Genomic DNA, 16,867 nt, shown 5'->3' with positions numbered 1-16,867 from the left:
CTTCCCACTGCCAAAGAGTGAGGGTTCAATGGTCTTCTGCAGGCACTTCATGGAGGCCAGTTGGGGCTGACTGGCCCCACCCACGACCTCGCCGCCACTACCCCGGATGCAGTTTAACGTCGTACCTAGGATCTGGTATAATGGTATCAATAACAATTGATTTTCCTATGTGGAAAGGGAAAACTTGCACAAGTTCACGGAGCATTGCCAGAGAAAGAAAATTCGCAGTAATCAGGTCAAATAGAAAAATAAAAAAATATATTTACAATTTATTTCCTTGACACAAATCACAATTCAAGGTAAAAAAACTGACAGGTGCACGCTGTCTTAAGAAAGGCAATGAGTTTAATATTAATACCCACTTTGTGTCGCGACTAAATTGGCATTGAGTTAATCAATACATGTAACACTAAACATTGCTGGGAAATTAACAAAATTGTTTATTAGACACTCGTTCGTCACTGATGATGCTAATACTGAACATTACATAGTTTATTCACCACTCATATAAAATAATGTACGTGGTGGAAATTAAGTGGTCCTTGCTCTGCTAAACAAAAACCCAAAAAACACAAATACATATATATATAGCAAAATACATTAAGAATATACATTTAACATTAAAACACCACAATACATGTAACTACAATGAGTTGTTTAGCTCCCGCACAGTACTAGGATAAAAACCACCGATCACTCTTTTAGTTTTGGCGGCTACAGCTCTGTACCGTCTTCCAGAGGGGAGCAATTGGAACAGAGCATTGCCCGGGTGCGACATGTCCATTGCAATTGCCACGGCCCTCTTTCATAGCCTTGTCACATAGATTTCATCCACTGACGGCAGCGGCTGACCAACAATCCTGGACGCCGTCTTCACAACCCGCTGTAAGAGTGTCCGCTTGGCCATCAGGGTTCCACTATACCAAACCGTGATGGAGTGGGTAAGAATGCTCTCAACCACCGACCGGTAAAAATCAACCAGCACACGCTGTCCAAAGCCAAAGCTCTTCATCTGACGCAGGAAGAAGAGCCGCTGCTGGGCCTTTTTCACGCAGTAGTTAACTTGTGCCGACCATGTCAGGTCGCTCACGAGGTGAATGCCCAGGAACTTAAAAAACATTGACTCTTTTGACCTCTGAAGAATCAATAAACACTGGAGAAATCAAAGTTTTGTTCCGACGAAAATCAACTATTATCTCCTTGGTCTTAACAACGTTCAACTCAAGGTTGTTCTCTGAGCACCACCCCACGAACTCCCCAACCTGACGGCGATAGTCACTTTTGTCACTGTGTCGAATCAGGCCCACTATAGTCGTGTCATCAGCAAACTTAGTTACTATATTATTACCAATTGAAATGCAATCATGCGTCATCATTGAATATAACAATGGACTCAAGACACAAGCCTGTGGGGCTCCAGTATTCAATAACTTCGTTACAGAAAAATTATTACTAATTCTTACTCGCTGAGGCCTAGCCGTCGAAAATTCAAATATCCAGTAGTACAGGGCACGAGGCAAAATATTTAAATTTACTAATTTACCTAACAACTTATGAGGTAGAATGGTGTTAAAAGCAGAAGTAAAATCAATGAATAATCATCGAACATAAGACAGTTCGCTAATATCAAGATGACGAAAAACATGGTAAAGTATAAATGACACAGCATCATCACATGACCTCTTACACCGGTAAGCAAACTGTTGTGGGTCCATAGATTTCGGCAAAACAGATTTCATAAAATTGAGAACTAAATATTCAAAACATTTCATAATAACTGAAGTAAGTGCAACAGGACGATAATCATGAAGTGACGAAATAACATTCTTTTTGGGTATGGGCACAATATTCTCAAAAATTTAAAAACTGTTGGAATATGACATGTACGCAAGGACCAGTTAAAAATTTCGCAAAAAAATTTCACTGAGTTGACCAGAGCACACTTTAAGCAAACGAGGATTGATCCCATCAGGGCCACTGGCCTTTCTGGGATTCAGCCCAGCAATGTCCTTAGCTGTGATGTGAGGCATTGTGACATCAGGTTCAGTCATTAGTTCATGAACCGGATCCTCAAGGGGCTTGTCAAACCCACAGTAGAACTGATTCAGGCGATCGGGCAGACCGGGCTCGTCAGGGATTCGAAATCCAGAACTTGACTTATAAATAGTGATCTTTCGTATGCTGCTCCTTTGTCTGCGAACATCCTCCCCCTGCAAGTTTTCCTCTAGGCGAGACCGGTAATCACGTTTGGCAACTTTCACCGCCTTCCTCAGCTCATACTTAGCAGCCTTGAACTTGACTTTATCCCCTGACTGGAAGGCTGATTCTCTGGCTCTGGAATTTCTTACGCAGTGAGTCACGGAACCAGGGCCTTTGGTTGGAATACCTGGCCACAGTCTTAATTGGGATGCACAACTCCTCACAAAAGGTGATATATGATGTCACCACGTCTGTGCACTCATCTATGCTATTAGACGATTCCCCCCAAAAAAGTCCCACTTAGTACAGTCAAAACAGGCTTGCAGGTGTTGAATAGTCTCTGAGGACCACTGACTCGCATTGAGTTTCTGCTTCTGCCTCTGCTGGTACTGTACAATCGCCAACATTCTGGCTGTCCTGTACAGATCACGCCGTTTGAAACTAAAAGAATTAATTTGTAAAATGAACTTGTTGGGACAGAACAGCAAGATCAATTCTGTCAATCTCGGTCTTGAAAGCGCCAAGAGTCGCAGAACATCTGACGTGGTTTGGTAGACAATTCCATTCTGGAATCATCCAAGGGTACAATGAGTGAAGATAGCTATTTTTGTTTGCCCGGATACGGTTCTAGATAAGGTCACCATGATGATGTCTTGTAATAGGTCTTGCCACTCGATTTGTGTTGGGTTGGTATAGAAGTTGAAAAATATTGTTTGGGATGAGGCCATGTGTCACCGTATAGAAGGTTCACAGTTGGGCTTTCATTCGTCTAATATTGAGGGATTCCCAATCCAGTTTAGAGATCATGTCAGACACACTGGAGGTTTGTGAGTAATCGTTGAAAATAAACCTACCAGCACATTGTTGTACTTTGTCAAGAGTGTCGATGTTGCTTTTCTGGTGTGGATCCCATATCGTCTGATAATATTCCAGGAGTGGTCGAACTAAGGCTTTATAAGCAATATCTTTTGTGACTCTGTCACAACAAGAAAGGTTTCTTCTAAGTAGTCCCAAGGTCCTGTTTGCTTTAGCGGCAATTTGAGCTTAGCCCAGGTCAAATCGGATGTGAGTTCGACCCCCAAATATGGATAATGACCGACCTTCTCAAGAAGACTCTCCCCCATACTATATCGGTTCCTGAGAGGATTTCGCTTGTGGGTGACTCTCATGGAAAAACATTTATTATGGTTAAACCCCATCTGCCAGGTAGATTCCCAATTGCAAAGCTGATTAACATCATTCTGGAGGATGCTGGCATCCTTTCTGGTCTTGATCTACCGGTATACTATACAATCATCAGCGAATAGCCTGACACTCAATGATATGTTGTTAGGTAGTTCGTTGATGTAGACCAAGAATACCAACACCTTACCCTGGGGGACTTCGGACTCAACTGGAGATCCTATGGAGGCTTCGCCGTCCACAACAACCCTCTAATGGCACCTGGTGAGGAAGGATTCAATCCAGGAGTGGATGTTATTCCGAATGCCAACGTGAAGGAGCTTAGCAAGAAGTCTACTTTGGGGAACGGTGTCAAACGCCTTGCTAAAATCCATTATAATGAAGTCGGCTTGGCCACGGTTGTCTAGAATACTGTGAAGATCATTTACAAGGGCAGAGAGCTGGGTTTCACAGGATCTTCCTTTCCGGAAGCCATGCTGTTGATCGGCTAAGATCCCAAACTTCTTAAAATGACTCATGATGTGGCTATGAATGATGTGTTCAAGCAGCTTGCAGACGATTGACGTCAATGAAACCGGACGGTAATTTGCAGGGTTGGCATGGTCACTTTTCTTGTAGATAGGTGTGATGTTGGCCTTCAGCCAATCTCTAGGAAGAGCACTAGTTGAAACAGACTTCTGAAATAATTTCTGTAGTATGGGAGCAATACTGGTTGAGCAAGCCTTCAAAACACACGCTGTGATTTCATCTGGGCCAGCAGCCTCGCTAGGATTGAGCTCAGCAAGAAGTTTCTCTATACCATCAGTAGTGATACATAAATTGGAGATGTCAGGAGTACTGCTATGTCCTAGGTGAGGGAAGTCTGTCAGCCTCATTTTGGTAAAGACAGAGCAAAATTGGTGGTTAAGAGCCTCAGCCTTTCCCTTAGCACTGGAAAGAACCTTGCCGCCAACTTGTAAAGGTGACACACCTGAAACTTCTTTCCTTCTAGACTTAATAAACCTTCAAAAAGGTTTGGAATTATCTGTTTTCAAGCTGACACCAATAACATCTCTAATATAAGAATTATAAGCTCTTCTAATCTTTCCATCAACGTCTCGACGAAGCTTCTTGAATTTAGACCAGTAGTCAGCAGAACCAACTCTTTTGGCCCTGTTATAGAGGCGTTTCTTCCTGTTCACTTCTCTGTTGATGGAGCTTTTTATCCATGGATGTGAGATATAACTGGAAGTCAATCTGGCAGGGACGTTTTTCTCAATAGACGCTGAGAGTGCTGTTTTGAATAAGATACACAGGTCATCAATTGAGTTGGTACTAACAACATTCTCATCCAGGTCAGAGTTAAACTTGGTCATGTCGGCATTTATCCCAGTAAAATTCCCTCTGTTGTAAAGGAAAACTCTGCGTCTCGGAGGTCTGGTGATCTTTGGTTTAAGGATAGCCCCCACAGTGACCATATCATGATCACTTAACCCCATGCATACACGAACATAATCGGCTGCGGCAGGTGTGCTAGTAAGGCACAGAACAAGGATGTTCTGATCTCGGGTGGGCTCTCTCACCAATTGATGCAAGTTGTGGTCATTAAAGGTATCGATCGTGTGTTTACTGATAGCAGGATATTGACCTCGTGGCTTAAAAGCAACAGACTCCCAGTCAACATCTGGTAAGTTGAAGTCCCCCAGGAGCCAAACACTGGCATTTGATGGAATTTTGGCAAGTGACTTATCAAGCTCCTTGGCATAGTCAATATCAGAAGAAGGTGGTCTATAATAAGCCCCAATATAAATTTGGGAAAGACCATTAACACTAATTGTAATCCAGATACGTTCACAATCAGTCTGTAAGCCTTTGTCAACAGAAGCAATGAGGTTATTTCTGACGGCAATAAACACTCCACCACCACCCTGGCTGTTACGGTCCTTCCAGAACACATCATAATTGGATGGAAAAACTTCTCCCAAGGCTATGGTGTTATTTAGCCATGACTCAGTTCCAAGAACCACATCCGGGTCTTCAGAAGCAAGCAAAGCTTCAAAATTTGGAACCTTATTTTTGACACTGCGGCAATAGATGTTAATAATCTTCAAACTGGTACTACGCTGTTTATGCTAAGGTAATTTCCTATGTGGTTGTTTCCTTTGGCTTTTAGGGCTAGAGAAATAGATCGGCTCACCCAAAGATGAACCAGAATGGACGCTATCAAAAGACATGTCAGTAAAAGTGCTCCCTGCTTCCAAACTGTTCAGAACACCGTAACTATTAGATACGTCAAAACCCTGTAGACTTTCGAAAAGTGAAGTTGAAAAATTTGGCAAATTACACTGTAGGCACGTTCAGGAATATGATGGTGGTCTCTTAAAATGTTGTACAACTGTTCATTCATCTTAAGGCAACCAACATGAAACCAGCCATTACACTGGCCACATTCAATTGCTTTTTGACCCCATTTAGCAGCTTTCTGGCATACCTGACAACGATACTTCAGTGGTTTGGGACCTGGATTCATTTCAATATCTCCAGCCAGGAGAACGATAAGACAAAACTGAGTTAGGTTCTTGCAGTCAACAAGTGGGTTTTAATATTCTAGGTCTGGTGTAGTGAGAAGAACAATAGAACGAGCTCACCGGGTTCACCTCAGAGGCAGCGTTGTGGTTCAGTTGAGCTGTCCAATGCACTCTCACGAACGGATTGGTAGGTTGGAACACTTCTGGGTCCCGAGTAGACATTCTGACGCGAACAGAAATCACAGTCAGAAGTTGCATGGTCCAATATGTCCTTAGCGATGACATTTTGAATACCACTCACACAATGAAAACAGTAGAGAACACCGATGATGCAGTACTGGAAATTTACACGTAGACCACTGAGTAAAAATCCAAGATGGCAGGAGGTACACATTCAAAGTTAAAAACAAAGTCTTTTTCAAATTCAGCAAAAAACGGCTTAAAAAGCAGAATACGCGATCCAACAAGTACTTGAATTAATTAAAATACATCCAACGCTAAAAAGTAGTAAGGATGGCTAAAACTAAAACAGAAAAAAAATAGACTAAAAATCGCTTGCCATGAGCGCAAGAAAAACCGCAACCAGTCCTTAAACGTTGTTTCACTGACACATTTAAACTGGGTCTTGTAGACGGGGCACATATAGATCATCGCATGGTCGGAAGCCCCCAACGGTGCAGGCCGAAGGGACCTATAAACCCTCTTAATTTGAGTATAAACATGATCAATATAGCCTCTTCACGGGTGGGCATGGCGACATGTTGAGAAAAGCTTGGTTTAGCTTTCTTAAACGATGCCTGATTAAAGTCACCGGCCACAAAAGGTATTGAAGTCAAGTGATTGTCCTTTTGTTTCGCAGGTGGAATGTACGTAACAGTAATTACAATAGAAGAAAATTCCCTTGGCAAGTAAAAAGGACGACAATGGACTGTAAGAGTTTCTAAATCTGAGGTACAGGTCCGAGACTATACCTTACAATCGCTGCACCATGACCTATTGACTAAAAGGCCCACACCACCACCCTTAGCTTTATTCACCGCCTCAAAAACTCGATCCGCTCGAAAGAACACAAATCCAGGGGCACTAATGGCAGAGTCCAGTATGCTGTCGCCCAGCCAGATTTCCGTAAAACAAAATATATTACAATCCCCAAAATCCCTCCTGGCATCCATTAAGGCTAAAAGCTCATCCATTTCGTGTTGTACAGACTGTGCATTGGCAAGGTAGATACTGGGCAGAGGTAGTTTGGTCCCACGTGAACGTAACTTGACTTGCAATCCCCCTCTCCTACATCTACCCCGCCGCCTACGGTAAATCTCCTGGCTGTCAGGGGAACTAGGTGGTAGGATTCTTTCAATTAAATTTAGTCTCTGTATTTGACCAGAATTAAGCTCACCAGATGCAAAATGAAGGCACAATAACTCATCTCTACTATAACTGTAGGTAAAAGCTGTTCCCTGCCGCCAGAACACCAAAAACACAGCAAAAAAAACAGCAGAGCTTGGAACCGTGTCGCCACGATCAGCGCCATCTTTTAACACTTAACACTGAATTAAATAAGTTTACAAATATAAACGTGGCAGGTATACGTACGTTATGGGAGCAATTGTTTACTATTCAGTAATGTGGATGGTCTCTTTTCACATTTTAGTCTTTAAAATTCAGCAATTATGCACAGCCTCACAGTTCAGATCATAATACTCCCACCTGTCACAATTCCTACTTAGGATTCAGCATGTGTGCACAGTATGTATCGCACAGTTTAGTTCATATCTCTCCCACCTGTCACCTGGCTGAAACACATTCTTTGGGAAGCCCAACGTATGTCACTAAGCTGTGGCCTTAAACAAGGCGTGGTCTCTGTGTGTTTCGGATAACTGCACCAAGCCAAAGGAAGGGCACTCCTAGACTCGTCTAGTCTTCCACTGCAAGTGTGGGCTAGGGAACCGCTGGTGACTTTAACCATCATCAGTTGGCCATCTATGTAAATCATTTCACATTGAGTGCCTGATTCAATTCTACGTTAAGCAATGCACTAATAAGTGTTATAAGTTTCACATAATGTATGTTTCAAGTTGTCGATAGAAGGAATTACAATATTCAAATTCGTAATTTATAATATTAATCCAAGTATGTTCATAGCCCACTTTCTATACAAATGACAAATGACAAACTCGTCTAGAGCTACATGTACAAGGAAATAGCATACCATATCTTGTTCAACTCAATTTCCATCATCAAAATCAGATCGAGGAAATAATTCACTATGCTCATATAAACTCAACCAATTATTCACAAGAAATTTTCAATGATGATGATGTTATCATTCAGGAAATGCAAATATTTACAATGATTCAATAAATGAAATATAATTGCTTACAGTCATCTCGACACTTTACTGCTTATGGGCTGATTGGAAAGGCGCCTGTGCAATGTCCTTCACAGCATACAAATTACAGAATATGCAGCTTTTGCAACTGCACAATGGAATAAGAAATTGGTTCAAACCGTCACAGCAAGGATCGGCCTGCAAAGGATCGGCCTAGGTTTGAAAAACACTCTGGCAAAATCTTGGCTATGCCCGAATCAGCCAACGCTCTGTGTCGGAAACAATAACACTCTGCCCTGCACAACAGCAATCTACAATGCTCAAGTGAAACAATGGACCCAAGAGACGACGACAATCCCAGAAACCCCCAGGACCAGAAAACCAATTGACCATTTTCCTGCCACAGTGCACCTTTGACCCTTTTTTTGTAACCGTGACTACTGGACCGACGACTATGACCAACCAAGCTGTGCAAAACTAAACTTGCACAAGTCACTCAGTAAAGTAAAGACACTTAAACAATGGCTTCATGACACACTATCATCATTCACCTCATGCTACCTCAATAAAGTCTTGTGATGAATTCTTTCATCTCAAGACAATACTAGCCTCTTCACTGAAACCGTAAGGACCCATACTGGGTGAGCCACCTACAGCTCTAACTATTGGCCTCCTCCTTTCTTCGATGAGTCCTCATCATTCCACATGGTTGTCCTCATTTTAGTGCATCCTTGCTAACCCTCCTCTAGAGTACAGTTCTACTCTGCAAATACAGTAAATGTTTGGGTGGGATGAGCGCAGTGGACTCCTGTCCCACAGCAGTGTGGGTCGAGTCTGCTAGCGAATACTTACCCAAACAGTCAACGCCTTCCCGTCCTCCCCACTCTGGATCAGACTTTGCCCTCTGACAAAGAAGGTCACTGCTGTGTTGACAAAATTTGGAGTGCCCCAACTGTGTGGGATACAGTTGGGTCAGTGGCCAGTTGGGGGGGAGTATGTTCATTTCATAAGTAGTTTTTCCTAATGAGGTTTTTCTATTGCTTGCATGATGCCTGTTCTTGACGGTTTCATTTTCAGATATCTTTTCCAAAAGAAATTTGGAAATTATGGACATGCACGGTTATTCTTTGTGACACATTCACGCATGGTTGGCCCATGGTTGCTTTACCTGATCTCTGATAGCTGCAATCATAGTCGGCCTCAAATTTTAAATTTAGCAACAACCTTTTCCTTTCTTTTGTGCCATGGGTAGTTTTGGTTCTTTGCATCATTAAACATGAAATTTATGGATATGTTAGTGGCTGGAGATTTACCATGGAGATGACGGATATTTAGCTGTACTTGAATATGATGGTGGCCACGGGCTCCCCCATCATTTCCACCATTCCGATTTTGCCCTAACATTTCTGCCAAATTGCAGTTTTGACATGCCTATGTATTACCAGAAACTGGCCATGTAATCTTGTGCATGTACCATTACATGACTTATCTGACTTATCCGAACAGACAGTGCAGTGCACTTTGCGCACGCCATGTCCTTGGCAGTGCCCTCTTTTGACACCTACCAGTCATGAGATGGACGTGATCATAGACCTGATACCAAAGTCGTTCTTGGACAAAACACCCACTATCGACAAGCTACATTGTACATGTAACTAACACTGTATGTGTTGTGCAGCGCCTGGTTTTACAAGGAACTACATGTACAGCTAAGAAGGTTTTTGAACCTAGAACTAAGCACTGTTGTGAAATTTACCATGATTATGTCAAGTGTTCAAGCACCCTGTGGTGAATTTGTCACTAATTTTGCACTGAATCAGCACATGCAAGAGATGAAAAAGTATTGCTGACTATTCATTCTTGTGAAAATCAACATTTTATGGAATTACCGAGTGCGTGTAGTACTTTATATCATCATGGATGCAGACTTAACTCTTGCACAATGCAGCCCTGATTTTTCCTTGTTCATGGTAAGCTGACATGACGGATTCTGACACCAGTGCCCAAATGTATTGTTATTGACATGTGAAATACAACAAGTGCCAGTGTTGAATATGTCACATGTCCAGTAGGCTGTATTCCTGTGACATCATGTACAGTTGTTCCTCATGTGAATGTATTGCAGCGACACAAATTTCAAGAATACCTGTACCAGCCATTGTTTTTCATTGGCTTGTGTTAGGTATAATATTCTGAATGTTAATGAACAATTCTAAATTTTGAGGAAAAGAATTCTGAATTCTTGATAGCCAATGTCAGGAGGTCTGCTACTGGCAAAATTCTTGAACCATGGTTATAGATTTCATTAAAGCAAGAGGATACATGCATGTGATCAGTTCGTGACCAATAAAAACTATTTATGATCACAGTAAAACAAAGTTGTTTGTTTGTGTATTCCCAAAGATGTGGTAAAATTTGTTAGAGGACCAAGTTGTTGAAGCAAATATTTGTCCCATGACAAATTTGTGCTTATAATAATTGTGTCCCCACAACAACAGTGTGCTTGGAATCCTTTAATCACATGCACCAATTTCTTGTGTTGTTAATATTATCATCTTGTGTATTTCTTTTCTTAGACTGGATTGGCCTGTGAGAACATTAAGCTTCAGCCATGATGGAAAGATGTTTGCATCTGCTTCAGAGGATCTGGCTATTGACATTGCTTGTGTTGAAACAGGTATGGGCATATACTGAACTTGGTAAGATGAAATATAAAGATGTGTTGCCCATTTTAGCTGCATGTACCTGTCTCAACCTAGAAATCCCACATAACCTACTTCTCTAAGCCAGAGAAGTCCTGTAAAACTGATGTGCACTGTGGTCCCATGTGCTTGTCATGCTGAAAAGCTTAAAACATCACAATCCGTTGAATTGTGATGCCATCAGATGTAAAATAATTGTCTACGGCCCTCTACCTACCTAAACAGTCACTACATGTGCAAATTTCCCACACGCTTATTATTTTTTGGCTGAAAAGATTCGATCACTGGTTGTGCACCCTGACCTCCCACAATGCAACGTGGCCTCGCCGCCATGATCGTCCTTCTTTTCTCAGCGCCGTTACATAACAGACATGTCTTTTGAGTTGTTGTTGATTTATCGAACTTCTGTTTTCACTACACGGTTCTGTGTCAATTTGATCACCTTTCCTTCCTTTGTAAATGAAGTATTACATTGATTTCATCCATTTATTGATAAGTGTCTTCTTTTTGTGTATAGTTTGTTTTCTTTTCTCCAGTTTTCTTGCATGCACACCCTGCAGGTGTTTACCGCTGTTGGCACGAGGTTCGTTTGAGCTACACCTGTGTCTACCCTACCAATAAATTAGAGGCCTTAGCCGGTTGAACTCAGGGGTCGCTTTCGGGATCTGTCATAATCCCCTGTCTTCTTCGGCTACCAGGACAAGGAAAAGGCCTTGCCATCAGTGTTTCAGCTAGGATTTGAAAAGTAGGAGTGCAAAATGAAAAGCAGGGAGTGCAATCTTGTTACAGTCCCAAATTTGTGTGTGAAGCACGCAACACGAGCGCTCAGCACGAAGTCCCTTATGGCAAGGATCCAGGGCCTGCGTAAGGGCCCTGGAAGCTCTGGCTATTTTAGATGCTCTCTGGTGGTCTCTGATGAATTTCTGACATTTTTTCAAGAGAGTTTTGCCTTTTCGAACAAAAAAAACAGCTTTTAGAAGAAAAAAAATTTAATTGTAAAACTGTCTTCAATTGTTGTTTTATATACATGTAGCATGATTAAACAGCCCTGCAACAAAGAAGTGAATAATGACACCTTTGAACAGATTTCTCATAACCACTCCGTTTTCAAGGTCAGTACTGGACAAACGTTTTTGTGCCTTTTTCCTTGCAGGACAGTACATCCAGATTATTATGTGATAAGCAAACAAAAATAAATACTTTTTATTTATACTTGGTAGATGGCATGAAAAAAACCATGGGAAAAGACTGAATTTTAGCTCAGAACTTATTTCCACATTTTTTTTGGATCTAGATTACACAAGCCTTGAATTAAATATTGCATGGCTTGATTTGCACCGCCAGGCTGTGCTTGAAAAAATGGGCCTTAATTTCACAAAACTGGCTGTGCAAAACACGGCTGCACTGCTCGCTAGCTAAAACGCTGCTTGCGATCATCCGGGGGTAACAGCTAGGACCTGGCCAGCCCCCTGGTTTGTTCGGCCCCATGGAGCTGACAGGGAAGCTCTGTGATCGACTGTGGAAGACCCAAGCAAGGACACAGCTGGGATCTGGCAAAGACCTTGTCTCCATGGTCAATTGCTGGCCTGGCGAGCCAGCCAAGACTCCGGAGAGAGTACCCCATCAGACGTCGTCTAGGTCCATCCTAACATCATTGTGAAGTATGCGACACCCTTCACCTTACGTGGCCCAGAGGAATTCATCCAGCGTTCCAGGCAGCTTTCCCCTGGCAACATCAAAGAGTACCACCCACCATTCAACATCGGCCAAGAAAGACCACTTTTCCAGTCACCCCGTGCATACTTCCTTTCACCCAGATATTGAAGTCACTGGGCCAGGCCTCCACGAGTGCCAGGGGACTGCCCCGCCTGGTGCGCCATTGAGCAATCAGTAAAAGAAAATTAAAAATTGAAACATTTTTGTCCTTTTTCCAAAAAATTAAATATGTTGATTTAAATCACAATTTAAATCTGTGATTTAAATCAAGGTGATTTAAATTAGACTACCCTGAAGGGAATCAAATTCAAGACAGTAAGATCTGTAGTCCAACTTGCTATCTACTAGACTATTGCCGCAGCTTGCTGACAAGAGCTCTTTCACATGCTTTAATGTTGTGAAAAGACATATGTCTGTCACATCTGTGCTGTACATGGGTTTCCCATTCATGCAAGCATTTTACAGACACGCCATGCACGGATTGCCTGGCTTTTATAGCCTCACCCTCACTCGCTGCCTCATACCGCCACTGGCCTCCACTGCCCCGGACCCGTTTTTAGTGGACCAGCCCCTTCTGCCCTCTCTGGCCGCGAGCCATGATGACACCGGGCAGGGCTCCACACAGGAAGCGCACCAGCTGGGCGTTCCCTGCTGGAGTAAGTCGCTCCTCAAGGAACTGCGCATCGCTCAGAACGAGGCATTGCCCTGTCTGTTCTGGGCAACCAGCACTGTCTTGGGAGGAGGACGAAGTTGATTCCATCAGTGCCCTCACTCCAGCTGATTGCTGCGAGACATGATTCAAGTGTTGAGCCTGCCATTAGCCGCTCTGCCAGAGGAAGACATCAGGCGCAGCTTGTTTAAATGACATACAGCATGACTGGAATCTTCCGGTCTAATTTTTCCAAAACTCCGGCTTGATCATTTATACGTGGAGATATTTTAGTCTCTAGCCAGAACTTGGCACGCATCGGAGCTCCAGCCGGATGGTCCTCTGCTTAACCACATGCCAATCTATGGGGCAAACTTAGCTCTGACTATAGCACTAAGCTGGTGACTGCGTCTGTGGTTGAAGATAACACTGATTTCATCGGCGTCTTCACCCCTATGACATGTTCCAGGTTTGCAGTCCTCTGTCAGCCTCCTTTTCAGAGGAAGACACCGACCATGCCCATGCCAGTCAACCGACCGCACCATGTCTTGAGCCTCCGCCTTACTGGACCACTCCCTCTTGTAATCCAGAGTGGCCCCAATGTATACAATGCTGGGCAAAGCACAATGTGCATCTCCTCATTCACCTGCCCTTTATCTAGGGCCTTCCAGAAGAACATCTCCGGGACAACTACGGTAGAAAAATGTTATGACAAGGTCCTTCAAACTTTACAAATACCTTGTGTTATCAGTTATGGAAAACAAATAAAAATGGAGATTTAGGATGCCTCCCCCCTTTGTTTTTTATATGCCTTGTTATAAAGATGACCTTGTATTATTAATACTCTTCTTATCTGTCTTCGACTATATGTGTTGATGTATTGCAATAGTCCTTCAGGCTCCCCCTTCTCAGATGAACAGGAGCCATGGCCCCACTTATCCAGGTGGCCCTTACATGCCGATGCCCCCTAGCATCTGACATACCTATTTCATGGGCATCCAGACGTAATTCAGACAGTAGCACTTTCCAGGCCAATGCTGCTCCAGTGAATACACCATCGGTACGTTGACCCAATCCCAAGTGTCCATCACGGCCCTAGCTACCATCGTTAGACAACAGGGAAGTGAGTCCACGCCTCACCTGATGATCTCTCAATGACCGCTACAGGTCTAAACCTACTGGCATTCGAGACTACTTCACCGGGCACCTAGACAGGAACAAGTAAAGCATTTTCTGGGCACTCTTTCCATGTGTTTTAGCTCTGCCCTTGTGAATTCGCCCACTGCTGTATCTTTGTAGTCTGCATCCCCAGGCATCTGAACCTAACAATCTTCAAAAAGTTGGGGTTTTACACGCTCCTTGGCACCCCGTAATCTGGATGCAGAGTTCCCTAAAGGGCCCTCCGGAAGAAATTTTGCGAATCTATTTCCACTGCAGCTCACTACATACAACCCTGTGATCTGCAGAACAACTTTGCTGTGGCCGCCACTACAAATGTGGCTCCACGTGACCACAGATTTTGCTCTGTGGCCTTATCAGCACCATGCCCTGCACACTGTCCGGGTGCGTTAACTTCAAAGTGGGTATGTCCAAAAAGTAGGCCAGCTGTAAGCCCATTATGTGATGGACTCAGGCCATCTCCTCTGATTATGCCCAGCATGATCAAATTGAAGAAGGGTATTCCGTCAGGCCCTGTCCATTTCTGAAATAAATAATAGGCGCCTAGGAAATTTGTGTATGTAGTGACTGTTTGGGTAGTTATTCTCTAGTAGACCAGACCCACACTTAATGTGTCAGAGGAATTTGAAGTTTGAAATTTAAATCAAAATTTTTAACGATTCATATTAAATCAACAGCAGTGAGTGAAAGAGTAACTTAAGGTCTTCGTTTGTGTTTGTGTGTGTGTGCGTAAAATCGTATTACCCCTGCTTCCAAGTGGTGTAACTGTCAGGTCACTTGCTGGTATTCAAAACGTTTACCGTTTATTTCATTTCTTAAGTGCCATTTCTATTAACAATATTCAATAGCGCTGTACATATCAAAATAGCAAAAATAATGATTACACGTTCATAATAGTTATATAAAAACTACAACTAAAATTATAATTAAAAGTTACAAAAACTACATGAAGTTACAAGTTGAACCACATGATTAATAAAACATAAAATTACATGCCCAAGACTTAATTGACTCCGAAGGAAATGAAACACAGAAACAGAGTTTTCAAGATGTATTTTTTTTTTTTTGCGTTGGGGAGATGTTAATTATATATAACGGGTTTGCCCTTACCCAACGTATATTAATAAACACTGTATGCTCAGTGCTTGTCCGAGAGCTTGCGAAAAAAATCTCACAAGCTTACTCGGGTGGGACTCGCCGGGGTCGGCTGGCCGGTCCGAGTCAAATGAAGCAGCGGGTACCTCGAACTATTTTCAAGATGTATTTTTGACTCGGACCGGCCAGGCGACCCCGGCAAGCTCAGTGGTCGAGTGGTTAAAACATCTGCACTAGTAAGCAGGAGGTCGTGGGTTCGAGTCCCACCCGAGTAAGCTTGTGAGGTTTTTTCGCAAGCTCTCGGACAAGCACTGAGCATACAGTGTTTATTAATATACGTTGGGTAAGGGCAAACCTGTTATATAGAAACAGAGTTGCCAGTCCACTCGGTTGGCCACCACCATGCTGAGTTTTATTTCCAATCCTTTCCTCAACAAGCACAACATTTTAATGCCTTAATAAGCAGAAACAGTGAACAAGGTCAACTAACTGCATGCAGTTTGGTTATAACTCAATAACCCAATGCACATATAATAAGCATCGAACTGTTACAACTCTTAACAAGGTTAAAGGTCACTTCGATAATTAGAATAAGTGATTAACTGTAAATCAATGCCTACAGGCCCATTCCTGGGGTATCCTAGTGGTAGGAATGCCACCAGCCCGAGCGGGACCACAAGGGCCCTTTCCCCGTTAAAAGGTTAAAGGTCACTGCCCTACTCAAATAAGTAATCACAGGTAAATCAATGCCAAAAGACCCGTCCTGGGGTTTCCTAGTGGCAGGAGTGCCACCAGCCCGAGCGGGACCACAAGGGCCCTTTTCCCCTGATCATTTTCCAGTCCTGGGAGGTGTCCCAAGGCCATAATTTCTTCCTTTTATTTACTATTTGGAATTTTTCCACCAAACAAGTTCCTATTTCAGGAACTTGCCCCATCCCACACCCCCCTTTTTCCTTTTTCTTCATCGAATATTTGTTTCGTATGAGTTTGCGCGGCACTATGGATTCTCAAGGCTTTGAGGGATAAAGGAGGGCCTCGCCAAACAGCGCAAAAAAGGCTATGGCATTGAACATGTTCTCTTGGAAAAGCAAGTTGCCGGCCGACGACAGATGAATGCCGTCACGGTAGTACAGAGTGTGCTGAGACGGCTTAATGTTGTGTGAATGGACAATTGCATGAGCGTTACCTATATTTTTGCATACTTTGTGACCATGCTTGTTTAGATTCTTCACACACTTTTTTCCCCTGCCCGACTTTTGTTCCCCATAATAGAACAATCTAGGTAGGATGTCCGACCAGATGATCGTTA

At 43.0% G+C, this 16,867-nt stretch overlaps 1 protein-coding gene across 2 annotated transcripts in view; it reads left to right on the top strand.

The window, feature by feature from the left end:
• thoc3 (THO complex 3) overlaps window positions 1-16,867 on the top strand; it is a 110,106-nt gene that overhangs the window by 76,573 nt on the left and 16,666 nt on the right. Inside the window, exons 5-6 of one of the 2 annotated variants that reach the window (XR_015427517.1) lie at window positions 10,794-10,894; window positions 11,456-12,031. Coding sequence is in view for 1 of the 2 variants with exons in the window: in XM_022253890.2 (XP_022109582.2) it covers window positions 10,794-10,894 (101 nt within the window). In the remaining variant the exon portion in view is untranslated. The remainder of the gene's footprint in view (window positions 1-10,793; window positions 10,895-11,455; window positions 12,032-16,867) is intronic. The other variant, XM_022253890.2, reaches the window with a different exon arrangement.

This window comes from Acanthaster planci, linkage group LG13 (assembly GCF_054643075.1).
Source record: "Acanthaster planci isolate LZ-2023a linkage group LG13, COTS_SCS, whole genome shotgun sequence".
Taxonomy (NCBI): Eukaryota; Metazoa; Echinodermata; class Asteroidea; order Valvatida; family Acanthasteridae; genus Acanthaster; species Acanthaster planci.
This window is presented reverse-complemented; position numbering and strand designations above follow the sequence as displayed.